The sequence below is a fragment of the Aristolochia californica genome, unplaced genomic scaffold (assembly GCF_029961685.1).
Source record: "Aristolochia californica isolate CCGP_79_NKW_82.1479 unplaced genomic scaffold, dmAriCali1.0.hap1 SCAF_1, whole genome shotgun sequence".
Lineage (NCBI taxonomy): Eukaryota > Viridiplantae > Streptophyta > Magnoliopsida > Piperales > Aristolochiaceae > Aristolochia > Aristolochia californica.
The window spans coordinates 676,955-704,516 of NW_027181770.1; the positions used below are offsets into that span (position 1 = coordinate 676,955).

Genomic DNA, 27,562 nt, shown 5'->3' on the forward strand with positions numbered 1-27,562 from the left:
CATTTGGCTCACAGGATTAAGCATTAAGCCACAGGATAAACACGGAGCTCGAGGGCTTCCAACTTCCCGGGTCATCCCTTGCGTTAGGGAAATCTTTCCGCTCTTGATTCTGGCGACAATCTAGTCGCTATTCCTTGAACTCAGCAAAGAGCGATGTTGACGAGAAAGCTTCCGTCGCAACTTCTGAAATCGACTTCGTCTAATCATCTCCAGTAATCTTTCTAAGCTCTCTTCTGTTTGTTCTGTTTTCTTTTCTTTTATTTGTTGACATCATAATTGTTATACATTTCTCTCCTCTCCTCAAAAAACTCGAAATTTTCAGTTTCTCGACTAGCGGAGAGATAAAAAAGAACAAATCTTGGGGCCGTAAGGTGGTTAAAGTTATATTGATCTCTGTCACTGGAGGCTTTGCTTTGAGCGCTCTGGATGATCTAGCTATCTTTCATGGCTGTAGCAGGTACATGAATCAACACTGCTAGCCTAATTTTATGCTTAATGCAGTCAGTAATTAAATCAACTGTCCAAGTATTTTGGGTCATTTGGTTCTGGATTGTTTTTGCTGTATCATTGATTGAACCTGGATTAACCCCATATATGGTGTGAACTATGAAGAAGTCTCTTGCAATGAGAATATTCACCCTTAAACTGTACCAGCTGTTACGAAATATAGTACTTAAGAGCCAGCAATTATTCACATGTTAACTTACTAGTCATGCATTTAAAATCTCTTGATTTAAGCATTTTCGGACTGGCTTATGACATTTTGTCTAATGTTTTGATTAGTTTCTTTTTAAATTTCTCCTGCTTTTTCTCCTCTATATGAAATTCTGATGGAAAATAATGGTTACTTTTATCTACAAAATCTGCATCAATTAAGCAGTTATTATTTCTTTTATTTATGGCTGACTACTGCCGAGGCTTTTTTTATTGTTTTGTAACCAGTTAGGTGTATTCTTTTTAATTTAAAAAAATTATTTTTATTTTCTTGACCATCGTTTAGTTTTAGTTTTAGTTTTAGTTGTCATGGCTTGCATTTACGTGAGTTCAAGGATACATAGTAGTAAATCTCTTTGAGTTAATATACTAAGAGGAAATATGGAAGATGAAATCATTACTTGTTCTCATGTGAGGCTCTTTTCTTCTTTTTTCCCAGTAAGGCTCTAGAGAAAGCTAGTCAGAACCAGAAAATAGTAGAAGCTCTTGGGGAACCAATAGTACGTGGTCCCTGGTATAATGCATCACTTGCAGTAGCTCACAAAAAACATTCTGTGTCTTGCACTTTTCCTGTGTCTGGACCCCAAGGATCTGGTATCTTTCAGTTGAAGGCTGTTCGGCAAGGTTAGTATTGATTTGTTAAATTTTAACTAATCGCTGAACTTATATATAATTTCAAACCTCATACTTATTCCTTTTCTCTCTACAACCTTTTTTGGACTTCTCCAGTATCCATTTTCATTATGCATTATAATTTGCTGTTTTATAAAGCAGAGTAGATATAATACCTTAAAGTCTGTCCTAGCAAACTGTTTAGAAGTTTTGCAGGTGTACGAAAGTCTAAATTTGCTTTATGTATATCTTCATCTAACATTTGAAGATAAGAGAAAGAAACAAAGAGTCATTGTTATTATTAAAAACAAACAAGATGTTGCGAGATATTTGTGTACTGTTATCATGGATGAGTTCCTTAGAGTAGCCACTAAAATGAGGGATTTGGCATTCACGACTCGACTAATTGAAGGGAGTGATTCTTTGAATGAAGAACCAAAAGTTTCCAGATAATGTATTTTAGAAGCTGGGTGGCTCTTTTTAAATATAAGAAGGAAAAGAGAAGTTTTTCCAGATTAGGAGAACCTTGCCTTTGTGTAGATTTTTCTTATCAGTGTAGATATCTTTATAAAAGAGGACATGTTTAAGGTTTGACTTAATTATCAATTTTTGGGCCAGTATTTGTGCATTAAAAAAGAGGTGGTTATGATGTCTTGCCTCGCCAACTCTTCCAAAGATCTGTTATTTCTCCCTAAGCTTGGTAAAATTATGTGGAAGCTAATCCTTTATTGCTGACCGCTGGTGTTTTCTAGAGGAAAAAAAGCCAGTGTACTTTCTCAAACTAATGTTGCTCAGTGGGAGGTGTCATTATATTTTATTTTATTTGATAAAAGTGATAAGGAGGTGTCATGATTTAGTTGTCCACCTGATCCTTTCTCGGAGTGGCCTGCTTGATGACTTCAAGAACTTTCACAGCATGGTAACTAAAAACATTTGGCACCTTATCTTGGGCTTTTCCTCGCGTGATTCCTTGGTTCCCACTAAAACATGGAGCTATTGAACTCAACTTTGATGGGAAGATAACTCTGAGCCAACTTCGACGTGGTTTTCACATCTCTCATATGATGGGGGCTTTTTCCTGCATGTTGCTGGCTGCTAGGGATTGTTCATTCTACAGAGCAAACTCACATTCTTCTTCAAAGGATTAAAAAGTTTCAAAGAGAGACCTATCAGTATCCTTGTAGTTGAGGTTTGCATATTGTTCTTGGCTAGTATAGAAACAATTCAGACCGCCGTTACTGACTATGTCATCTTTGAGGGGGTTCATGATTTGACTCTTTTCTTTTTGTCGTAGTGAACTTAGTGAATTGAGCCACTTGCCCTGCTTCAAATGTTGTACTCTCTCAGTTTTTCAATAAACTCCTATCTCATTCAAAAACAAAGGTAGTTACAATATAATTGCATCAAACAAGATCAACTCTTGATCCCAGTTATGAGTAAATGGAGCAGTTCAAATTGATTGTGTTATGTGATAGATTTTATTTAGTTTTAAGTGAGGCCAGGTCAAAACTATATTCAGCTGGATTAGAATTAGGTCGTTGACATCCATCGAGTGTGGACACATAATTCACCTGTTTTTTGGTTGCTGTAAAATATCACTGCATCCACTGACTACTTTTTTATTGTTTTGCAGACAATCCATGGTTTTCATTTTTACGGCCTCAGGAGTGGGAGATCCTTATCATGGATGCTACTCTTCACGTACCTGGAGATAAAGAGAACCAATCATTCCGAGTAAATCTCTCAGATATACCTGTACATCCTCCGTCTACTGAATGCAAGGACTGCAGGACTCCTCCACCGCCTCCAATAATGGACAAAAAAGACTGAAACATCCGGGTACTGTGCTGATCTGAAATTTTTTGTTTCTTTTTCAAATTCCTTTTTATTGACGAACAGCTCCTGTAACCAAAGTTTTTTTAATTTTTTTATCATTCATGATAAAATTTTGAGGTAGTGCAACAAAACACATACTATCTGAATGTAACTTTAAAGAAAATAAAAATTATGATCACGATGTTCTGCTCGGCAGATTGATATGAGGATGCCACCTTTGTGGGGGAAATGTTTCATTTGTTTGTTTTGGGGCATGCAGCAGTACCAATTTTCATTTTCTTTCAAGCATATATTATCATTTTATGAAGTTTTGGTTGCAAACTTTTCTGTTCGAAATTTAAAATATCATTTTTTAGTTTTGTCATTTGACAACGGGGGAAAATGGACAAAACATGTGAAGTCAATATCAACTATGAAGCTTTAGGGATTGACCAAAAACTGAATAACCACGAAGCCTAGAAAAGAAAAATATTAACTAATTTGCAATATGGCAATAATTCCTGTATGCTGCTGCCTTTCAATTAATGGGAGTCCTGTGTGTCTCAAATCGAAGTTCATAAGAAAATTTAGTCGTGTCATTTTAAAGGCCTTTTCACCTTTTTTATTAGTGTTTGATAACTGCAAGGAAAGAAGATCTTGTTGGGCGTTTGGCTCTAGTCCAATTTTGTGAAATGATTTGAGAGATGCAGGATAAATGGGAGCTGTTTCTATGGTGCAAGTGAAATATCACTATTTTTAATATTATTTTACTTATTCAGTGAGTTAGAGGTGGGGCATTGCCCCTCTTGGTTTTAAGACTTACCTTAATCTGGGTGGAAAACATTGTCAAGTGGGGAGTTTGGTTGTATGTGTCCTGAAATAACTCGACGAGAACAGAAATCTTGTCTGAGACATAAGAATAAAAACTTGTTTAATTCTTATCTCCGGTACAAATATGAACCGTGAAACTGTGGTATATTGATCTTTAGATTTTCAGAATTTGAAGTTAGAAGTGTTAGAAAATATACCACAGGGATTAGCTTGTGGCAGTCAAGCCTTCATTAAGACCCTTTCAATGTTGGCTAGGGGCTTAATCACAGTTGAGTATTTTTTTTATTTTACTAAAGGATTATAAAAGTTGGATGTTGGAAGAATTGACGACATTTTTATTTCGACTTGTGTGTTAAAATAAAAAAACGCCTTTGATGGGGTTAACACTAAAAGAAAAAACATTTGATTAGCAAATCAAGGCTGCCATCAACTTTTAATATTAAGTTGAAAGATTACTTTATGATCAATTGACAAGATAGGAAAATTATAGAACAGAAAATTGCGCGTACTGCCGAATCGTGTGACATACTGGATAATGCATATGATATTGTTGGCGAAACTATAACCCTTAGGACAGCAGCATACTTGATCAATGGACATTAGGAAGCCTGATATTTTGTTATCATAGGCGAGAAACAACCCAAGGAAGAACTTCAAAGTTAAAAAAAAAAAACAAATGATTCATTTTTTATTGTCTTTTTAATTAGTGAAGCTCGTTTGTACAGAAAAGGGTGTTGTTAGTTAGTGTTGAATCGGCATTTGAACACATTTGCCTATAACTATTTAACATTTACAAAACCAAAAGGAAAACATAAATACACATATAGACAAATCAGTAAGTCATCATCTCGATTTTCCATCCCTATGTAGACTCTCCCAGCTGATTTCCTGCGCACACTCTCCACAAATGGTACTTGAACCCGATTTCGTGCCCTGACTTCTCAGCGTCAACAAATGTGCGAGATTGGTGCATTTCCGTTGAACAGTTCGGTTCCTCATACTGTGCTTGGTCTGTCTTAGACTGTTCTCCATTGCTGGGGCCACAGTAGCTACGAGCTTTTGCTCTGGCATTGACTCCTCAAACGAGACTCTTTGTACTTCCTCCCACTCCAATGAACGCCGGAATACTTCCCATGCCATCTCTTTCTCCTCTTTCGAAAGCTTCTCTTCTTCATTCTCTTGTAGGAGGCTCTCGTGCTCATGGTAATTTGCAATCCAGCTGAAGAGTATTCAAAATTAAACTTTAATCGCAGCTTATCAATCACATAAGATCCACTAAACAACCAAACTTATCTGATATCAAATGAAGCAGAACAACAAATATGAAATGCCTAATACCAATTTGTGAAACAGCTTGATACAATACAGAAAAGTGGTACAGGGAAGTTTGTCAGACCATTTTATAGAGGTTGCCCCACTCACCCTTCGTCTGTAATGCAATCTTATAATACAGAAGCCTGATTCAGAGATTCCACTAGTGCAAGGATATATATGAAGCAACCTCCACATTTACAAGGGATTTTCACATTGTGATGGTATGCAATGCCATTGCCATCTGCCTCAATGGGGGATCATTACTGTACTCTAACAACAGTATTGAAGTGATTGTCTCCAGAAAAAAAATGTTTTTCTATCAGTTTGCAAAACAACAAGGGCAAGTGGCACAAGCACAACTTCCAGAGTTGCAGCAGCACATGAGACTGTGAAGTGACATAGCAATACTCCGGCAACTCTGCAGAGGCAAATCATCTCTGAAAAGCCAATGCAGCGTGTAAATCTGTGAGAATCAAGGCCGCATGACTGGAGGTGCAGCCTCCCTTGACCCTGCAGTGCTCATCTGCAATGATCTGTCTCTAGCAATGAGAAGGGAAGCTGTACAACCACGTCTCTTGCCCTTGCTACTCACTAAGCAGTAGGATCTGTGTTTATCCAAGCAGTGAATCACTCACATCAAATGCGAAAAATGTAAGCCATCGTAAAAGCCGCGGTGTTTTGATCAGAACAAAGAACTGTAATGTTTTCTGCTTGATGTTAGGTAGAGAATCTCCAGATTTAGCTAGAGTGGACTATTTATGCGACATGTGACATGGCATGGCAGATGGACTGCCATGACACTGAGAAATTAACAGTGCTCAGATGGGAAACCACATCCTGAAGAACAAAGAATTTCTAGATGAAGTGCAGAGATGGAGATAGAAAGTATGGATAAAATGTTAGAGACTGATGGATTTTAGTCTAACATTACCAAAAGATCAAAAATATTCTCATAATCTTAAAATTAATCCCCTTAAGTTAAGTTGAAAGGAAAATAGCAACTCATATCAGAACTTGTTACTTTTGCAAACAGACTTTTATCAGCAGATTATCATTAAATTAAAATTTAAACAGAGAATTAACAGTTTTCATTTGGCAACATGATCTGTGATTAGAACTAAAAAGCCAAGAGTGATATAATGTACTTGAATAAGGTTTAAGAAAGAAACATGTTTAGAAAAATTGTACTGAGAACAAGCAGATTCACAAACACTAAACCTATTGCAAGACTCTCAAGTAACTTTAGAAAGCACAAAATCAAGTTATTACCGTGGATAATGTCTGCTAGTTAACGTTTCCATGAACTTGTCAGAACAGGTCCCCTGGGAAAAAGGTAAAGCTTTCTTCTTCATAGAGGAGCCTCCAAATTCACAGTTCATGTCTTGATTGGATTTCTGCTCAAACATTGCATCTGTGCTATCATCATCTCCAAAATCAAAAAGATGAAGCATCTCCTCTTTAGACATAGTTCTATGTACTTGTTGTCTATCCACTACCCTTGCTGCAAGACTTTCCTTTGTCACCTGGTTAAAAACTTACAGAAAATGTCAAACTCACAGCAACCTCAATTATCTGTAGCAAATTTTAACCAGGATCTGCATCTGATAGTCACCTGCCGCTTATAGATTTTTTCTTCCATGGTTCCATGTGCCATCAGACGATAAGCATACACAGGTTTAATTTGTCCATACCTGAAGAAAAAATTAATGTAGAGCTTTATAAGGTATGCTTGAATTTCTATTAGAAAATATTAGATCTTGAAGTAAAATTTACCGCCAAACCCGATAAATAGCCTGAAGATCATTAGTAGGATTCCACGATCCATCAACGACAATAACACGGTTTGCAGCATGAAGATTAATGCCCAAAGATCCAGCTCGAGTTGATATTAATGTACACTTTACCCTTTTATTCCTTGGCTCATTAAACTTCTCAACTAACCTTTGTCTTTCAGACCCCTCAGTACTTCCATCCAGCCTGTAAAGTAAATTGCTACTTTTTACTAACCACAGAGAATCAATATATTTCATTCCTTTTTATGGAAAAAAACAGTCTGAAACTAAGTATGTTAGAAGTCTATGCTATCACTAAACGACTGAAAATACTCCTCCACAGTTACTCCAGACATGCCAACAGGTACTACAAGCATTTTTTATATTGGTTATAAACACACATTAGATACTCCAAATCCCTGTAAAACTTGAACCAAAGAACTTGCATTAAGAAAAGGGCCATGTGACAAACGACCCTAAGGCCCAATCTACACATAAAGGACTTCCTATCCCACTTGAACCACAGGCACTCCAAAATATGACTTTCAGAAAGTCATGCCACATGGTGCAAAATATGAAGGAAAACATTACTGCAAAACCAAATAGTGAACCAGCCAAAAAAAAAAAAAAAAATCCAGGAAAGAGAACATACATGAAACATTACGAAACAAAAGAGGTATTAACTGCAACAAGGAAATTATAAATCAACGTTAGCAGAAACTTCTCAAAAAAAGTAGAAGGAAGCTTCTGAAAAGGGTGCAGTACTATTGTTGTAAGACGTGGCAGTTAAAAAGTCTTTGGTAAGGATTACATGCTTGGCCTTTAGGTAAAGTACAACTTGGGCATTTCTTCATATATTAGCCTTATAGATATTAGGAATCTAATACAGATCATTTTTTTTAATGATCTAATACAGAACAATTATGAAAAACTTAGCTTTCCTCATAATTTTATTTTTCATATGCTCTAACAAGATCTGAAACATCTTCCCTAACCTCCACAATATTCCATAGCAGTCGCAAGAATATCTCCTCAATCTTTTCCAGATATTAATTATTTTAATTTTAAATATGCACTACAAAATTAGAAATGGTACATTTTACATGATACCTGAATTGACATGCGATACTTACTACAAGAAGAAATAATCCACACACACCTGTACCAATCCTTGCCTTGCTTCCAATATTTGCCTTCTCTCCCTTTTCGAGGTAACTTTGAAAGAAACAGCTGAATAAGATCTAAAGTTGGCAAGCTTTGGCTGAAAACTAGTGCTTTATCACCCACTTCAGCACTCATAGATAAAATGTCGAGCAGCAAGACCATTTTACCACTATAATTCACCTCTTTATAAATTTTTTCTTGAAGAAGATCCTTCCACCAGTCAATTTGCTGAAACGGGTATCAGGACAATTAGACACATTCCCACCACTGGACAAATGCTAGTCATACAGCAAGTTCAAAAAATATCTAAAATCATTTCTTCTTGACTGATCATTTAAAGAAGAGCAGCCTTGAAAAAGATTTTTTTCTTCATTGAAATAGACAAAGATATCATCCTAAAACAACAGCCAATGATACAAAAAATCAAATTAAATTTGTGAACACAAAGGTCAAATTAGGACCAATAGATCATGAGGGCAATTCCACAGCAGCACACAAAGGTTCACGTTGCAGTCCTATTTTTCTTTTTCTTTTTTCATTTCAGGAGTATATGTTGGCCTCATAATCACTGAAAACAATTTAAACACATGAAAACTTATTTCGAATATAGAAACTGAGAAAAACTTATGCAGGAAAAATTGGTCCATTCGCAAATCTGAATACATAACAGACAGCGATGCAAGCATTAAAAAGATAGGAAAAACATATAAACCAAAAAACGAACAAGATTAAACAAAAACATTTGTGGCTTTAAAAGTAAAAGAAAGAAAATTTCAAGATTTTTTTCTTTTTTCAACATTAAGCATGTAAAAAACTTTAAAAGCGTTCACTAGCCCATCACAAAAATATGTTGGCTTCTACCACATCAGAACTATTTAATGATATTGAAGCTTTCTTTGACATAAATGTGGGTGAGATCATTCTTCAAAGAAAATGTTGGTGAGATACACATCCATTCAACATCATTATCCAAATCATACCAAAAGTATTCAGTTACAGAGAGAGAGAGAGAGGTTTGTGATTCATGTTTAATTGGTTTCACTGAATCCATACACTCCAAACTTGCTGTAATCAAGGCTTGGCAATACCTCATGAAAGAAGCCATCCTCAGTTTTTCTGTGTGAGAGGTCATGCTTGCTTTTCAGTTTCTCTGCATAAACAAAAGAATCCTATTCAATTTTCCTATCATCGCTAAACTGAAAAATTATCATAGAAATCATGAATGGGTAATAATGTATATAATGTTCATTATGCATAATACTAAGCAGGTGTGCTTCTCCAGTTTGTTTGCTTGTTGTCTCTTGCTTAATAAAATCATCACTTTTTCAAAAAAAAAGTTTATTATGCATAATAGAAATTCTGATTGTGCACCTGTATGTGATGCAGGACAGTCATTGTTCGACCTTCTAACATTTATTCTGATGAGTAGATTCAAACTTTTTTATGCCAATTGAAAACATATTGAACACCTATTCAATGAGAAATAAACATTTCTCCACTAATTTGATTAATTCATCTATATTTCTGCAATCATTCATTAACTCTGAATTTGGATGAATCAAATGGATCGTTCTTATAGATTTTCCACCACCTTGTTGTGAAAGGGGACTCGGCTGTGGCCATTACATGGTTCACAAGGAATGAGATCCCACCAAGGCATTTTTTATGTACTTTGATGAGATATATGGAAATTTGTCAAACTTTAAGTATGATATTGTTTGCACTTCCCCTAGGAATGCCAATAGCATTGCCAATGCCTTAGCCAGGGAAGAGGTCACCATGTAAAACCTTGTAGCCGACAATTCTCTCATAGTTTGTGTTTCTCTTGTATATTCTTATCTTTTTAGCTCAGATTCTCTCTCATGATGTAATTATCCACCGATGTACTCTTTAACTTTGGAAGCTCTCTTAGTAGATTCCTTTTTCTCATTGTCACCACAAAACTGGTTGGTCCCACCATTCATAATTATCCAGCCTTAAGCAATATAATACATATGAATTAGTGATCTCATTGTTATAAAGGACCATGGACTATCCCCATTTTTTTTACAAAAAAATAGTCTTCCAGTTTCATCTGCCATGAACATGATGAATCAATTCTCATATTTTCACATAAAACAACAACCCAAGCACTCACACATCAAAATTGCATATTCTTACCTCCATTTTGTGTGTCACGGTCCATGTTATCATCACTAGAACTATCATCAACTAAAAAGTTCTCAACAGCATCTTCTTGTCTATGGCGGTCTTTGTATTCTTTGGCCAACTGTAAGAGCCCAGGATGGTTCCATATCTACCAGTAATGATCACTTATCATTATAATAGTAACAGCAGTAAACTAAACTTTGTTATCCAACTTTTTCAGGCTCTAGACATATAGACAAGTAAATGGTACCTGAGCTAAGGCTTGATATCCAGCAAAGAAGCAACTCCTCCTAATAGCCTTTTCACTTGTGACACTCGTGAAACCATGTACATCTAAGAATCTTTTATATAATTTCCTTTGCAAAGATGAGAGTTTGACAGTGATCACAAACACAGTTTTTGGAGGCAAATCCTTCTTTACAACATTCATATCCATCCTTTGGACAAATCCTTTTAATTGTTCATAGAGGATATGTGACCGTTGGTTCATAATTTTGACATCATCTGAGGTAGAATTAGTATGTTGTCCATTTTCAATAGGATTCTGAAACCTGCAAACAGTTTATAAAGAGAACATGAGAAAACTTAAGAAGGACCCATGCACAATACTTAACATTTAAAGCAAGTCAGAATAGGTGACAGAGCCTTGCCTATTCCTAAATTCATGACTGCTGCCTAGAAAACCTTCACGTACAAAATCAACCATCTGCTCCACAAACATATCAGAAACAAATAATGATTGACAACAAATAGATATTTGTATAATCAACCAAAGCAGGCATTTACAGGAAAGAAAATCTCACACAATAATACTCCATCAAGTTGTTCTGCAATGGTGAGCCTGTCAGTGCAATTCTTCTTTGGCATTTCACTTGCTTCAAGGCTTGGGTTATGTCAGCCCTCGTGTTCTTGATCATATGAGCCTCATCACATACCAATATATCAGGCCCATTCTAACAAGGACAGACCATTATTAGGTGATGGAACCAGAAGAAACAGTTTCACATAAATATGATATAAACAAGAAAATAATGTCAAAATTTTCAAGCATAGCAACTGCCATGGTAAGTATTAGCAAGGGATGGCAACGGGTTTGCAAAACCCGACCCCAGCCTGCTCCTACAACCTGCCACCCAGTTCCCACCCCACCCCGTGATGGGGTTAACGGAGACAAACCTGTCCCCACCCCGCTGTGCAATCTGGCACCCCATCCCCGTCGAGGATGTAGCAGTGACAGAAATGGAGGAGACCTCTGCTTCTCTCATCCCCTCTTGTTGAGGGTTTTCCACATCCCTTTTTCAACTCTATGCAAATGAATAGAGGGGAGATTTGCCAATGTAAGTAAAAAATATAGACATAAAAAGCAGATAGAGAATGATGATGGGCTAGGGGAGTGTTTTTACCTCTTTGTGTAAATAAACTAAAATGGAATGAAGTAGAGAAGACGATAATAGGACAAAGAAAAGGGAATTGCAGTGTCTTGGGAAAAGGCAGAGACATTATTCTAAAGTTTTATTATTTTAAAAGTGTCTTGGTAAGAGAGAGAAGAGATTCCTTTCTCAAATAATGTGAATTTCTATACCATTATTTCCCTTAACAAGTTGATTGTTTACCTTTTTTTATAAGTCATTTAGCAGTAGATAAGGGTATATAGGTAGTTTACAATAAAAACTAAAACATCTTTTTCCTAAAGGTAATTATGTGTTTTACAAACCCTCAGTAGGGTCGGGTTATTTTTAGTTAATCCCATCACGGTTTTTTGGGATAAACCTCATCCCCAACCTGCAGGGCCATCCTTGCCAGAAAAGGGACGGTTCACCATTCAACCTGACCCACAGCCATCCCTAGTATTAGCAAATATAGCTAATGATTTACCATTAAAAAAAGCTACAGCATTGTGAAAGACAATGTCAATATCATGCTGATCAAGATTCACTTTTTTTTCATTTTCCTTGTATTTTTCTTTTTCCGTGTTTTGATAACATTGGAACCTTTTGCATTAAAGAAAGAGAAAGGAGGAGAAGAAACCTCATGCCACAAGTTATGAAGAAGATATTACTCGCAGCAACATGCTGATGGGAAATTCCTTAAGCTAAGACTCAGAAGTTTTACCAAACTATAAACAGGAAATCAATGCCAAAGATTTCAACACAGCAAATTATGAAGTAACTGTGGTGGATGTTAACTAATACAGTTTGAAATTCTTCAGAGAACCTCTTGAACATTAAGTGAATATCATGCTGATTAACATTCAGTTCTTCCATAAAATATTTTGTTTAAATACAACAATTACGAAAACGATAAAACAAATTTTCAACAGAGCATATTCATAAAATTTAAACAATGAGCATGCTAGCTAAGGAAAAGGGGAAATGTGATTGAAGAGCAAATCTGAAATTATGTGGAAATGATTCCGAAAGCATTGAGTATCTGCCCCTTTCTAGGCAAGTTTTGAATGCTTTAAAATTTGGTCTTATTTATGTTTTGCCTCTTCTTTCTCTACAATGCTTGAGCAGTCAGCTATGTTTCCTTACAGAAAGATTGGAAAGAACTTCTGGAAGCTTTCAATTGCCGCTTTCTTAGAATCTTTGGGAAGAGTGCAGCAGATGAACAATTGAAAACAAACCATTGGTAGAGTCATTGAGGCAGCCACACAGCCAGTAAATTTGATGAGACTTCCCATCCTCTTAGCTCACTCAATAAAAATAATTGGAAAAGAGTAATCTCTATCTCCTTTCATCCAATTCCCACACTCATTTCTTGGTCCCTCCTCTTGGTTCTCTTAAACTAAACCTTTGATGGTAGCTCTCGTGGCAATCCTAGGCCGGCTGGTAGAGATGGGGTTATTTGAGACTCTAAAGGTAATATTTGTCCTTTTTTTCCTTCCATCACACAAGTATCTTTCTTTTTCTGCACCGTTTAGTTTGTGTTTTTCCACAGTAGCAGAACTGAATCCCTTCTTTAGTTTGAGGCTTTACTCAGCCAACTTTTCTGCACAGCTTATTGTTGAAGGGAGATTCTTCAATTGTAATTATTTGGGTTTCAGAGAAAAAGATCTCCTCTAGGGAGATTTTTGCTGTATTTTGTTGAGATTTATGACATCTCCAGCACCCTGACTATTTCTTGGTGCCATACTCCAAGAAGTGCAGATGGACTGGCAGATTCTTTGGCTATGGAGGGTGCATTTAGGCAACGTCTAGTTGTTGGCCATACCTTTGGCATTTGATTTTGTGTTTCTTTCCATGTTTGTTTGTATTTACTATGTTTGTTTTTCTTTTCATTTGATGTATCCTATCATGGATTTTCTTTCTCATTGATAACAACAAAAAAAGGACAAAATTGAGCACAGTTGTTAGTAACTATTTTTTTATTTAATAGGTGGAGATTAAGCACCATCAATGTGTCCAGCAGGTAGAAAAAATACAATGAATTGCCAATTTAAATGAACTACATCAAGTTGCAATCTGAAAGTTATTGCAGGAAATCCACTGCAGTTCGTCTTGGAAAGGCAACACAGACCGAATAAACTTAACAAATGGAGACCAAGGAGGCTTATACCATTTCTTGTTTTTTGTTTCGTTAAGAAAGACGACTCATACCTCGCCAGAGACTAAGACTACATCTTAGACACCAGTCAGACCCAAACTGAATCTATGTAAAATTTCAAAATGAGTAGAACTAACCCTTTGTTTTTTTCCCAGATGCACAATTATGATGGATGCATCCCCAGAAAATTGCAAGTCTTAAAAAGACAACAAAACTCACAGATAGCATCTTATACCAAGAAATTAGAGGAGAAATACATACTAAATCAGAGTAAGAAATAGAGGAAAAAGTTTTATATACTACAAAAGCACCTGGAGAGCTTGACAAATCTCTGACGCCACGTACTTGTCCTTAACATGCTTTCCGAGACACAAGTTTCGAAAAGTAGCATAACCTATCAAAAAGACCCCACCCTTAGCTCTCCATTTTGCAAGCAGCTCTCCTCTTCTTTCCCTGTGGAAACAAGTAATAAGAGAATTTATTGGATATGAATTAAAAAAATAGTCTAAGGAAAAAATTATGGTTACTTGAAATGTACAATCATCAGGGTTTGGCTTTAATAGCATGCCAATAACGAAACCATGAATAAGAAACAAGTATTCGAACCTAGAAACGTCATCAAGCATAAACACACGGAGCGGCTTTAGTTCCAAAGGTCTCCACTTCACAAATTCTTGCCTCCAATTATGCAGCACATTTACAGGTGTAACTATAAGTGCAGTTCTTAATCCTAAATCAACACTTCTCATAGCAGTGTATAAGAATGCTATGACCTGCACATACAGTTTGCTGGTTAAATCTAGATAATGTTTATCTGCATATCAAGTGAGAACATTCAGAGCTTCATTAGAGTTCAAAAAGATTTTATTTAGAATAATTGCTCAAGAGAATACAAGTTAGCCAAATCCACAAAATTCTAGGAGTGTAGTTCTCATGAAAGATAATAATTTTGTGTGGGATCCCCGTGCCAGCAAGATCTTACCAATGTATTGAATTTCTTCATAAACAACACTAAAGACACAATGCTAGGGCAGAATCATTTGAGCACCACCCAATCACCAGGAATCAAGAAATTAATCAAAGAGGCAACTTTTTCTTTTCTATTTTTTATACATTAGCAAATCTACTAAGAGCTGTTTTAAAGTATTCTAATTAAGAAGGATGAAAAATTAATGACTTCAGCAAGCAAGGAGACATAGTCAAGTTTCTGGGAACACCTTAGATTAATTGATCATCTTCACTAGAACTAAGCTAGTGGTTGTCAGGAAGTGAGCAGAGATAGCTACAATCTAGAGCCTCCAAAGCAGTAAAGCCTCATCTCAAGTACATATTCAAACTGTTTCAAGATGTAGCTATTCTAAATGCCTAAAAATTAATGACATAACTTTTGAAATTTTAATTCATACCAATTTCTGATATTTGAAGAAAGAAAGCAAATAATGAATAAAATATGAAAATTAAATGGAAGAAATTATTCAAATCTTGCAATAGCTAACAGTAGTTAAGGACCGAACTATTTTGCTTCTAGTACAAATAATTTTTATTTTTTAGGAAGCTCTTCTAGTGCAAATAATTAACATAAAGTAAACTTGCAAAACCTACAAAATATCAGAAGAAGTAGCCACAACCTGAAAAGTTTTGCCAAGGCCCATTGTATGAGCTAGAATACAACCAAGACCCCTATCCCCAGACTTAACCTTTCTGACAGACTGTATGATATTCTCCCACATAAATCGTATCCCTGCACTCTGCATTAAAATTACAAGAATAAGTCAGCACACCTTTGAATCTGTATTGTCCAGATAAATACAAAATAAAGCTAATTCAAGTGGCGGGGTGTCTTTCATTTCCAGAAAAAGACTTGACTATACATGTAACCATCAAACTAAAGAAATCAATTGTGAGAAAGAACAATTATGCTTCTAGTAAGAATGTAAAAACAAAGTCAAAGATAGAGAGAAAGAGACGTCCCGAGAGAGAGAACTTTTGAGTATCTTACTTGGCCTATAACCCTTAATTTATAAGCTTCACTGGTTACCAGCACGAAAATATCTTAGTTTAAAGTTACAAAAAATTGATCTCCAGTATACATCAAACTCTACTTGTTCTCAAGTTTCTTTATTGCATTAGAACTCTTACTATATCCACATAAAGTAATATACTCACAGACTCCCCCTTATGCTGGCACAAGTAGATCATACATCCCAGCTTGCTATTGTTGAATGCTTTTTTTTTTTTTTGGCAAAATAAATTCACTTGGATAGAAACACTGTCAAATGCTTAGCTTGCCATGCAAATGGATGCCTTGCACGTGACTTTGTGATCAAATATGTTGAGTAGACTTAAAATTGTCCTACACCTTGTCTCACAAAAATTTCACACAAATTCTTGGTTGTGCATGACTGCTAAAATTTCACACAGTCAATCTCCACCAGGTACATTCTTGGACCAAATTTCATCAACACCAACACCCTTCTACCATGACTGCCCTTCAAGCTGGGGAGTACATAACATGGAGTCTCAGCTTGAAAAACAAATATAACTGTTTTCATTATTTAACTTCTTCCTTCTCCACCTGAATAGTATCACCATATCAAAAATTCCAATTGAACAGATCCTCCAAATCACTGATAGGCCAGAAAAACAAACAATAAAAACAAAGGGGTGAATTGACACAACCCTGACTAGTGAGCATGGCAAAATATAGAAAAAGGGAGTTGAAAAAATGGGTGGCGCAGAGAATAAAATTTGAAACCAACAACAACACTGTACGATTTCAAACAGAAAACGGTGATAACACTCACTGAGTAGAAAAAAATTACATCAGGTAGTACGAGAACAGTTTTATCCCACTCACTGTTGGTCAAGCAGGAAAGAACCACCCCAAACCAACACAAGGAACTAAAAACAAGGGATATTTACTTTAAATTCCACAATAAAAGCAAATTTTATTACCCACAATAAAATTCAAAGAAAACAAGACAATAAAGAGATTAAAACAAGAAAATACTAGTTCTGAGTTCAAAACCATCAAATAAATGAGTTCCAAAAAAAAAAAAAAAGTCTCACAAGATAACAAAGAGCCTTCTTCCAAACTCTTCTTTTTGTTATTTATGAGGTGGAATTGGACAGTTATTTATGAGACTTCAGACCAATCTTGTCAGCCATGGTGAAATGAGGGAATTAAATGATCAAGGAAACAAGGGAGGAAGTTCTAACAATTTTTTCGAATTTCTAGGAATTTTTTTAGAATATTTTGTGGACTTTCGATAATTTTATGAGAACTTTTAAAAAATTCTATGACTCAATAAAGTTTCCTAGGATTCAAAGATTTAAATTGAGCCCAAGTCCCTTGTGGCATTTAGCTTTTAAATGAAGATACGAAAGTTATACAAGATAAAGAAGCTAACCTGATGAGGTTTTAGTTTTGCAGATAAACTGGGAGGGATCCTTACAGCTTCTTCATTCTCCTCTCTGGCAACATTTACTATAAACCCTTTTACTGCATCACCTAGCACTTCAGAATCAGTACCTTCAAGGGCAGTTCCATTAGAATTCCCAGCACTCTTACTCCATGATTTTCCTTGCAATGACTGAAGATGTTCTTGACGAGCCTACAAGGGTATGACCATGCAATATAAGGTTAAATCCAATAAAAACACCCTTTTCTTAATAGAATAAAAAAGCTTTAAAAAGCAAAAACAAAACCTTCTCAATTGCAATTTTCCGTTTGGTTTCTTCTCCAAGTTCTGCATCGTCCAGTATCCTCCTAATTCGCTTTTTTCGTCGTTTCTTGCTGCTGAACCACCAAACAAACCAGGACAGTTTCCATGAGATTTTTCTATAAAGTGTTGCTGCAACTTGTATATTTAGTCCAAAGTTTGAAAGAACTCTAGCCAACAGAAAACAGCAAAAATGTCAACAATAATTTCAAACTGATACATAATCGAAGTAACTAAGTTTGACATGAATATGAACAGAAACCATTTAAGCCTCTCTTGAATCTGCCATATCAACAGAAACTGGTTATACCAAAATAACTATTTTTCTGACTCAAATCTAAAACAATTTAAGGCCCCAATTTTCACACTGAAATGCCATGATGAAAAAAGAAAGACAGTCCTTCTCACAGTATATCTCACCAACTACATCAAATAACAGCAGGCCAGCTAAAACTGGTCAATTATCCACAATAATCCAGTTCTAAATAAAGGAAAAGGAGGTTAGACAATCTTGCTCCACCCACCTTTTATTCCTTCAAAAAATAATTATATTTACAAGAATGCTTTTTTCTTTATTTTTACAACAATGCCATTACCTCAGTTTTTATCATTACGAATTGATAAAAAATTAAAAAAAAATCTCAAAAGCACTTCAACATGAACGTAGGAGATAATAAATAAATGTAAAATAAGTAGAAACCAATTTCTATGTCATGTCACTCAAATTGGATGGTTAAATTGAAAATTGGGTGCACCTAAGGTTATATGAATTAAGTTCATACCCCTTTTTTCTTCTAAATATCCTAGTAAGTATGACAAGAAGTGCAAATATGCCTTTCTCTAAACCTAAAAATCTAGATCCAAATCATGCACATAATTGTGCTTCCATAATTAAAGTTCTTTGCTCCAATAGGATAACTGTATCACCTGATTTGAACATCAATATCAGAGTCCGAGAGATCTGAATCACTATCTGAGCTTGAAGACACCTGACCAGCAGCTTCTAGAGCCTTGTCACATGCACAAATAAGTTCATGCAATAGGGCCGGAGAACAACAACAACAGATCCAACCAAAAGCTTTAACTTCAGACAAGAGTTTTTCTCCAAAGTTTCTTTTCACACATGTTGTACAGAGTAAAATTTTACATGATTTACAACTAATTAGGTCATTGGACCAGCCACACCATCCACAGTAACACTCAGTGCAATCAGGATCCTGCATAACCCAAGATACCAAGTTAATAAGATAAACGATGGAAATATTTTCAGCACATAACAGCCCCAGCAGCAAAATACCATGCAATGACCAATACCTTCTGGTGCAACTTTTCTTCCACCATGCACCTGCAATGTTCACATATAATAACCTCTAGAAATGGATGTCTTTTAACCTCAAAGGCCCTCAACACTTTAGAACAAGCAGTGCAGTAAAAAGTCATTGAATCTTCTACAACAAGGAAACTAGACCCAGTTGGACTTGGAGACGGAAAAGCATCAGCATCTACAATATCAATTGCTTCCTTAGCCTGCAGTGCAGAAGGTACAACGACATTTGTCTCACCCGAAGTACCATTAGCAGATATTTTTTCCACCACATGCACTTCATCGTCAGAATCAATAATGACAGTTCGGCTCCTCTTAGTATCATTTTCAAAATCATCTGAATCATGAGGACGTTTGGATCCAGAAAGATCCACTGAAGTACCATTTGCTATCATGTTTCCTTCAATGTCTTCAGGTTCCTCTACACTGCCAACTTTTTCAACCTTCAAGTTCTGACCAAAACTCTCATTACTGCCAAGATTAACAGTTTCCTCACCAGTCTGAGAAGAATGGTTCAGCTTTGAAACAAGCCCAGCATTCTCATTCAAGTACACTTCAGTTTCAATGACTCTCTCGACTGATGAAACCTCTTTCCGAAGGGGGTCCTGTTATAAAGAATACAAACAAGTTGCTTCAGAAAAATAAAAGAGGTTATATTTATTACTAGGGAACTGGGAGAATCATATAAGTGGATGACATATTTTCACTATCATGACAAAATAGAGAAATAATCAAAATGCAATTTTTCCTCAGTTACAACTGATGAAATATGAGACTGAAGCAAGAATATACCTGATGTCGTCGATTTTTGTGTCTTCGCCGCTTCAGTTGAAACTGTAGCTTCCGTGCCACTTTTACATCATCTTCTTCTTTTACCTGCCAACAAAAATATAAAAAGTGTAGAAACAAAAGGCTACTTGAGATTCTGCCCAAAGAACATCTTTGCAACAAAATTTTCTCCTCGAACCTTTTTTTAGCTCCTATACTACATCATAATTTTTTATTGTTTATAAATTATTTTGTCAGTAAGAATTTTTTTTTTGGAACACAGAGAAAAAAGAATTTTCCACAACAAGAATGTTGACCAGTAACTGATGCGGGACAATTACATTAATTTAAATTGCTGGGTCTGATGGTGGAATTGGGAAGAGAATCAGAGAAGGAAAAGAGGAAGTGAGAAGAAAAAAGGAGAAGAATAGGGAAGAAGATGGGGAAGAATGGGAACAGAGAGAAGAAGAAGAAGAAAGGGAAGGGAGAGAGGCAATAATAGCAGAAGAATTTTATTAATCCATCATAAAAAGCTGAATCCAAAATGTAGTTACGGCCTATTAATAACTAGAATTGAAATTTAAAACTCAAAGCATATAAGATCAGGAAAGATAAACTAAAAATAAAATAAAATAAAAGACATTATAAAAATAAATAATCTCTCAGCCATAATGTGGTGTGTCCACTAGAACCCGACAGGCATACTGGTGTCCCCACCAATTCTCTTGTTGTTGGAGAACTCAACACCGTCGAGTATAGCTCTTGGGATTTGGATAATACCTCAACAAACGGGGTCCCAAATTTATTCGAATACAAACCAAAACTCACAACTGGGAGAGGCGCATCCTGTTTTTTTGGCATTCATTTATTTGAGACAGATGTGAACCCATGTGAACAAAGGACCTTGATTCCATCTCACACTGAGGCAATTCAAAAAAACTTGTGAAGACAGCTTTTGAACCAACTTTGTATAGAGAACAATAAGAAGGCATGGGGGGGTGGAATTTGGTTCTCCCTTGGACATAGGTTTTCCCTATTGCAAAGAAGGGTGACGCTTAGAAGGGCACCGATTCAGAGCCAACGAGGAGCAACGTTGATTGGGGCGTCGCAAGTGGCCGATGGCAGCGCCGGAAGTTCCGACAGACAGTTGAAGCAGTGATTTTTGCAGGAGATCGGTGACGGAAGGGATTTACAGCATTGTCAGGCAGGCAATGGATTTGCAGCATCGGTGGGATTTGGAGGCTGCCCTAGTTCAATCTAAGCTAGAGGACGTCGGCGGTGAATAGGTGTTTGTCTCAGCTGAGGAGAAGAAAATTCCAGCAAATAGAGGCAGAGGGAAAAATTGAACTTGATGGGGGAAGGAGAAGCAAGTAGACGGAAATAAAAGAGGGAGATTGAATTGGGTTCGGATTTGAAGCAACGAAGATTGAGAGATTTGAAATTGTGATTTTCGGTGGCCGGTGCAGAAGAACACTCGTCAATGGATCTTCACTCTGATACCAAATTGTTGCGGGGCGATTATATTAATTGAAATTGCTGAATCCGACGGTGGAATTGGGAAGAAAAAGGAAGAGAACAAGAGAAGGAAAAGAGGAATTGAGAAGAAGAAAGGAGAAGAATAGGGAAGAAGAAGGGGAAGAACGGCAAGAGAGAAGAGATAATAGCAAGAGAATTTTATTAATCCATCTCTAAAGCTGCATTCAACTTGCAATTACAGCCGATTAATAACTAAAATTGAAATTTAAAACTCAAAACAGATAAGATCAATATCTAATCAAATCCAATAAAACTAGGAAAGATAAACTAAAAATAAAAGAGTATAAAAATAAATAATCTCAATCATAATGTGGTAGGTCCACAGGAGCACCACGGGTATATTGGTGTCCCCACCAATAACTACACTCCTAACCAAGGAATCAACTAGGTAGGTAGCTAACCCTATAGGCATGCTTCCCAAAAGATAAAAAGATGTCTATTACATCCATGTTCTCATTGTGAATCTGGAGGAAGTACCAGGAGGAGCTGCATCCCTATACTAAACAAATAAAAACAGAGAGAATCACCCTCCACAACAAGGGGCTAATAAGGATCCATAAATTGAAGACAAAAAGGAGAGCCTGAATAATAATTTCAGTGGAATAAGACAGATCTCCACCCCCCCTCCCCCCCCCCCCCCCCCAACCAAAAAGGTCCCCCTAACAGCAGCTCCTCCATATTTGGAACAAAGGTCTGATGGATGAAAATGATGAGTTCACTCAGATATGAATAACTAGCAAGTATCATCATTTTCCTCAAAAATTTTGTGCTATAATCTTCATAAACAAGTAATAGGCACAGCAACAGCAACCTCTCAATGAATAATTGATCAAATAAGCACTATTCAGCAAAAATGACACCAGAAGCCACTGAACTTCAGTTACAAAGCTAATGCAATCAAAGTCTTCAAATACCTTTTTAAAATTTTTCATTTGTTCTTCAGAAAGGTCTAAGTCTTTCTCAGATGCTACTGCCACAGCATAAAATGGATCACTAGGATTACTCTCAATGTCATCAATCTCCTCCACCTGAGAAAATTAATCACATACACCAATATGAAGTTCCCCAATGAAAGTACACAAGGAACAACCTTAAATTACTAAAGGAAATAAGTGAACATAAGAATGAGATTCCAGTTGCATTCACAAGGAAAAAGAAACAGAAAACAAGGGGGAGGAGGGGAGACAGAGAGGAGAGAGCTAGAGAGAAGGGGAGAGAGAGAAGCAGGTGAAATCTACTGCATGTTGAAGCTACTCAAATAATGTTTAAATGAGGTTGCCTACCTCATCCACTCCAGGTAACTTGAGCCCCAAGTTTGCAGCTTCATTCGGGGTGTCAGCCAAATAAACAGAAGCCCAATGCTCACTACCAAAAGACATAGAAGGCCTATGAGAGTGAAGAAGTTCATTAAATGAGCTCCAATCCTTCTCAGAGTTTCCTGTTGTTGATTCTCCATTCTCTTCTATTGCAAATTTTCTTCCAAGGTACCCGCTAGCACCTTCTTCCAACAACTTACCATGTTGTCTGACCACAAGAAGGAAAAGAATATATAGTCATGACCTTAACAGATAGGCAATCGTGAATTCAACACTCAGGAAGAAATCGGTCATACTTTCTTACAGGTCTACATGATTGTAGATATTTTTCAGCATTTATTACTGATTCTGTAATTTCATCAGTTTTCTGAGACCCAATCCAGTGTATCCGCTTCCTCCAAGCATCAGTGGAGCAACCAATAGGTGCCTGACTTTCTATGTACTTATAAAGACTAGGTAGCTCAATTCCGGCCCCATCAAGTTGTTCCTGTGAGCAAAAAAAGTATGAGAACGAACATCAACACAAGTATTAAAGCATTCCTACAACATGTAATGAAATTGGTATTAGAAACATCTGAGAAAAGGTTACTAGGTCCACAATCCAGTTACTACTGCAAGATGCCTACAGATAGCAAGTTGAATAAAACATGAAATTAAAAGAACAAAACAAAGAAGAAAGAAGCACACCAACAAAAGAGCACTCTCTGCTTCCAAGTCATCGAGAACTCCTTCCCATTCTTCAACAAATGTCTTCATCTCAGTAGCTACAGCTGCTTTCAGCTATTCACAAGACAGAATCTACATCAGTTATGCTTGCTCCATCAAGACATGAACAAGGACAGATAAACACAATCACTGCAGAAACTAACTTCATCCCCATGAAGATATTGTGCCAACTCTGCTCTAACTTCACTTTCCACTCGTGTAAGTGACTCCTTTTCGAGAGATTCTTGGGCCTCTGCCGCCTAAAAATTAGAATGAGAGAAGAAAAGGAAGGAAAATAGAAGAAAATAGCAAGAAAATAGCAAATGAATTGACCACTAAGAAGCAGAAAATGGAAATAACCTAAAAACCAAGAAGAATAATACCTTGCTCTCAACTTCCAAGAACTCTGCAATTAATTCTTCAATTTCAGCATCAGTTAAGGGGGTCTGGGAGGGAGCAAAAGAAAGCGTACTAAAGTTCATGTTCAAACAAAAGAAAGTGAAAGGAAAACGCTTCCTCAAGTGCAACGAAAAGTAAGTCAAATATGCATGTACACTTGCACATCCACAAACTTGCAGGAGGAAAACTACTCTGCTCAAACATGCATAAAACACAACCTTTTTTTTCGAGAGAGAAAGATAATTGAATGAGAGATATTATTGAAAAGGGGAAAGAAGATACACGTGCTCCTCCCACAGAAAGGGGTGCAGGCAAGCAAAAAACAAAGATAAAAACATTACATGATTAACAGGGCTAACAACAGATCAAATATAAAGAAAACAGAATCAGGGTCGAATAACTAAGTCCAACAGAGAAGATCCTTCTCTTGCAAAGCTATCAGCCACCAAATTTGCAAAGCGTCGGATGTGCATCTAAATGATAGATAACTGCTAGGCCACATAGAAAAACCTCCTCCATTCAGACCAGCAACCTTTTGTCAGTACAAGCCAACAAATGGTTTGTACATTTCAGCAAAGTTCCCTTTTGCTAATATTAATCTCCTTGCCGCTCTAAAATCCCAACTCTCCATTCTAAAGCAACAACCCTAAGAACTTTGGCTTAAAAAAAAAAAAAAAAGGTTAAGAGCATTAAAAGCCCACTGAAGCAGACAATATCATTTTCAGACAAAACAATCAAGAATGTCAGACAAAGGGTTGCCAGACACAAAAGGACCAAGGAGAAACCCGCCAACTGCTGCCAAGGGGATCTATCAATGTTTTGAAAGAAGGTCTTTTCTTTCTTGGTGTATTTTGGATGAAGTCATGTCATTAATCAGCCATAACATTTATTCTTCTTTCTACTTATATTAGCTGATTGTGTGGTCCAATCAACTTTATGTGGTTGTTAACGTTTAGTTGTTCCAATATTTATAAAAAAAAAAAAAGTTCAGTTGTTTCAATTAGGCCTCCATGACCTTTTTATTTGAAAATAGTAAGAACAACAAAGAAGCAGCTCTTGTAAGAGTAAAAGCACAGCTGAACAGCTACATCGAGAATTTAAAACAGAAAATAATACAACAACAAATTTTATAGGATGAAAATGATAGGTCTCCATGACTTTGACTTGTCTCCAGGCAGCATTTAAGCTGGCAAATCTTATGCTTTTCTTTAAGTGGCATCTGGCAAGTGTTGTGTACAGATTTTCTTTAAGAATTGAACACAAAGCAACCTCACCTTCCCTTTTTGTCCATAATACCTCAATATTTGACAAATTGACAATTTTTTAAAATAAAGCTTGACATATATGAATAACTGTACCGCACCTGCAGTGGGATTCTTCCTGTACAACATCCTCTCTCTACCTTCCATGTGTGCATTTGCAAATCCAGTATGCCAATTGCCACAGGGCAATGGGATTGGCATCACACATACATCTAACAAAATGCCCCTTTTCCATGATCACTCATCACCTCATTTGAACATTTTCCATACAAGATAAGGCAGCACAACAAGGAAACCAATGGACAGAATGGAACAACCATGACGTATATTGCTATCAAACCAAAGCCCCGCTACTCATTACAGTCAGCACATCAGCCAATGAGCCTACATTACCAATCAAATCACTTTGAATTAACTAGGACACATAACTATGCAATTCCTTCATAGGTAGTTTTTTCCAGTTATTTAGCAGCACGCATGCTCCATCTAGAATAATACTTCAGTTAAGTTGATACGATTTCAAATTCAACAGCTTCCAACAAAGTGGAGATGAGCACAATGGCTAAATGACTCGCATGATTTAGCACAGACATAATTTAGAATCTGTTATAGTCCCTGTTGGTGGGCCATTATACAGAAAATAAAATAAGATCTAAACAAGGTAAAAAAAAATGTAATGACTCACCTCAATATTTGATTCATACTCCTCAGAAGTCGATACCTCTTCATCATCTGAATCATCAATGAATGAATCATCAGAATCACTCTCCGCATCTTCCTCCAGCATGCTCTTCTCTCCCACCTCCTTTTGTTCTTTGTCCTCGAGTTCTTTTTCAACTTCTGTTTCTTGATCTCCCATACTGTGGAGTGTGACGGATTGTTGACACAAACAAAATAATTCCTTTGAGAGAAAAGAAGTAGCAAAAGCAAATGCATTAGATCAAGCAATCATGCTTAATAAACCAACACTAAAAGAGGTGACGCCTATCATGGACAATGCCACTAAAACAATTAAATCCTACACCTGCCAGAAGTAAATAGTGCTCTTGAAGCAGCTTACTCTCCGTACATAGTAAATAAGAGCTCGCATTGACGAAAATTCTAAAAATTCCAACACTATTAAGAATCAAGTTCCGTCCAATGATATGAACCAATTGGACAATAACTGGAATTATCCGAGAAGTACTTACTAAAAAAGCTAAACGACATATAAAAACAAAAAAATTCCAGAAACAAGTAATAAAATTCACCTTATAATCTGCCGAAATTGCAGAAGTTTAGAAACAGCAGAACAACATTGCGGGTGGGAGCACAAACATGCACGTGCTGAAAGTGAAAAGACAAACAAACTGCTCGAAACTGCAAATTCCCCCCTCAGCTTGAAAGTCGTCCCTAAATGGAGGAAGAGGAAAGATGTTTGCCAGTTACAAACGAGAGAGAATTGCGTGCCTAAGAAATAAAACCCGCGGAAGAACCAGGCAGAAATTCGTAGTGTAAAATGATAAAAAATTCAACCGAAAAGCGACCTGTAGTTCTAGGGTTTGAACGAAGCGAAGGAGCGAGACGACGACTGCTATTCAACAGCAACTAATCGGCTCCCGTTGGAGGCGATTTTTGTCTCGAAAGGGGGAAAAATAATTTGGAAACAAAGATTCTTCTGACTCGCGGGTGTTATTTTCCTCTCAGCGGCCGGGGCTTCTGGGTATTTTCCCCTTCCAATGCCTCTCGTCGACTTCAGAAAACGAGGCAGTTCGGCTCTAGTCGCACGGTTTTTAGAAATGGAGACCAAGCTAAAGTAACTTGAGAGAAAATTACGGGTGTGACACTGTTTGCTTTGAGAAATGACAAGTGGACAACGGGAGAGGTTTTTCTTGTACTTTTCGTTTTAAAGGCCAACTGCCCCAAGTCATCGTTACGGATCTATACTTGCGTAAAATGTCGATCGTGTCCTCGCCGACCACTGCCTCAACTTGGCAAGGCCGCACTTTGGGGCCCAGCAGGGACAGCCCTCGTAGTAGGACCAAAGGAGAGACCTATAAATGGGGTGTTAAAATTTATCATTTGATTTAAAAAATAAGGAAATTTGGTATTCATTCATACTTGGCCTAACCTCATAACTTAGATATTATGAAATTACGTTCAATTAATTACTTATCTATTTTAAATACATATTGAATAATGCTATTTTTTTAGAAATTTTAAAAAAATAGCTATTGTATCATGGCAAAATGTTTTGCTATTTTACGCAAGATGAAATGAGACGAATTATTCCAACATTGAATTCTTCATTCCATTTCAAGTTTATCATGGACTAACCCCCCATATTTACCCTAAAACCGATTCACGGAGTTTACTAATATGTTGTTTTTTTTAAGTAACATATAATTTTAATAAAATTATTATATTTATTGTTAGAGGTTAATTTAATAGATTTAAAATCAGGTTCACAAGGTGATGGGTTTTCAAAATTCCAATGACATTCAGACATAATATTATATGTTATATATCAAAAGTCTCTAAATAATAACTAAAAAGGACTATTTGTTCTCAAATATTATATTTTAAAAAATAAAATTAAGCTATAATGAATGAATAAATAAAACACAGATTTATA

At 36.5% G+C, this 27,562-nt stretch overlaps 2 protein-coding genes across 5 annotated transcripts; one reads left to right on the top strand and one right to left on the bottom strand.

Moving 5' to 3' along the window:
* Nucleotides 1-68: 68 nt before the first annotated feature.
* On the top strand, nucleotides 69-3,352 carry LOC137958335 (uncharacterized). The gene is made up of 4 exons (XM_068805301.1): nucleotides 69-212; nucleotides 323-457; nucleotides 1,154-1,338; nucleotides 2,960-3,352. Exons 1-4 carry the CDS (start codon nucleotides 154-156, stop codon nucleotides 3,154-3,156), a joined length of 576 nt encoding a protein of 191 aa, XP_068661402.1. The 5' UTR covers nucleotides 69-153; the 3' UTR covers nucleotides 3,157-3,352.
* A 1,279-nt stretch (nucleotides 3,353-4,631) lies between these two features.
* LOC137957068 (protein CHROMATIN REMODELING 20-like) lies at nucleotides 4,632-26,680 on the bottom strand. 4 transcript variants are annotated; one of them, XM_068804886.1, is made up of 27 exons: nucleotides 26,475-26,680; nucleotides 26,199-26,340; nucleotides 25,634-25,849; nucleotides 23,671-23,733; nucleotides 23,452-23,547; nucleotides 23,270-23,362; nucleotides 22,879-23,069; nucleotides 22,550-22,790; nucleotides 22,181-22,294; nucleotides 19,755-19,838; nucleotides 18,953-19,567; nucleotides 18,566-18,855; nucleotides 17,625-17,712; nucleotides 17,327-17,530; nucleotides 15,545-15,664; nucleotides 14,523-14,689; nucleotides 14,228-14,369; nucleotides 11,174-11,323; nucleotides 11,021-11,076; nucleotides 10,621-10,921; nucleotides 10,383-10,518; nucleotides 9,311-9,372; nucleotides 8,218-8,450; nucleotides 7,060-7,263; nucleotides 6,899-6,977; nucleotides 6,556-6,809; nucleotides 4,632-5,191 (listed from the first exon to the last, which is right to left on the bottom strand). In XM_068804886.1, the coding sequence occupies exons 3-27, from the start codon at nucleotides 25,805-25,807 to the stop codon at nucleotides 4,816-4,818; spliced, it is 4,533 nt and encodes a 1,510-aa protein (XP_068660987.1). In that variant the 5' UTR covers nucleotides 25,808-25,849; nucleotides 26,199-26,340; nucleotides 26,475-26,680; the 3' UTR covers nucleotides 4,632-4,815. The 4 variants fall into 4 exon arrangements, with proteins under 4 accessions (XP_068660987.1, XP_068660910.1, XP_068661059.1 ...); XM_068804809.1 differs by having other exon boundaries at nucleotides 17,625-17,715; XM_068804958.1 differs by lacking the exon at nucleotides 23,452-23,547 and having other exon boundaries at nucleotides 17,625-17,715.
* Between the last annotated feature and the right edge of the window lie 882 nt (nucleotides 26,681-27,562).

Excerpts from the sequence above, each read along its gene's own strand:
- LOC137958335 (XM_068805301.1), top strand. The coding sequence starts at position 154 with ATGTTGACGAGAAAGCTTCCGTCGCAACTTCTGAAATCGACTTCGTCT. Across the intron at positions 458-1,153 it reads ATCTTTCATGGCTGTAGCAG|TAAGGCTCTAGAGAAAGCTA; the intron begins GTACATGAATCA and ends CTTTTTTCCCAG. Across the intron at positions 1,339-2,959 it reads GTTGAAGGCTGTTCGGCAAG|ACAATCCATGGTTTTCATTT; the intron begins GTTAGTATTGAT and ends ATTGTTTTGCAG.
- LOC137957068 (XM_068804809.1), bottom strand. The coding sequence starts at position 25,807 with ATGGGAGATCAAGAAACAGAAGTTGAAAAAGAACTCGAGGACAAAGAA. Across the intron at positions 23,363-23,451 it reads AATATCTTCATGGGGATGAA|CTGAAAGCAGCTGTAGCTAC; the intron begins GTTAGTTTCTGC and ends TCTTGTGAATAG. Across the intron at positions 17,716-18,565 it reads GATATTGATGTTCAAATCAG|CAGCAAGAAACGACGAAAAA; the intron begins GTGATACAGTTA and ends TTGGTGGTTCAG.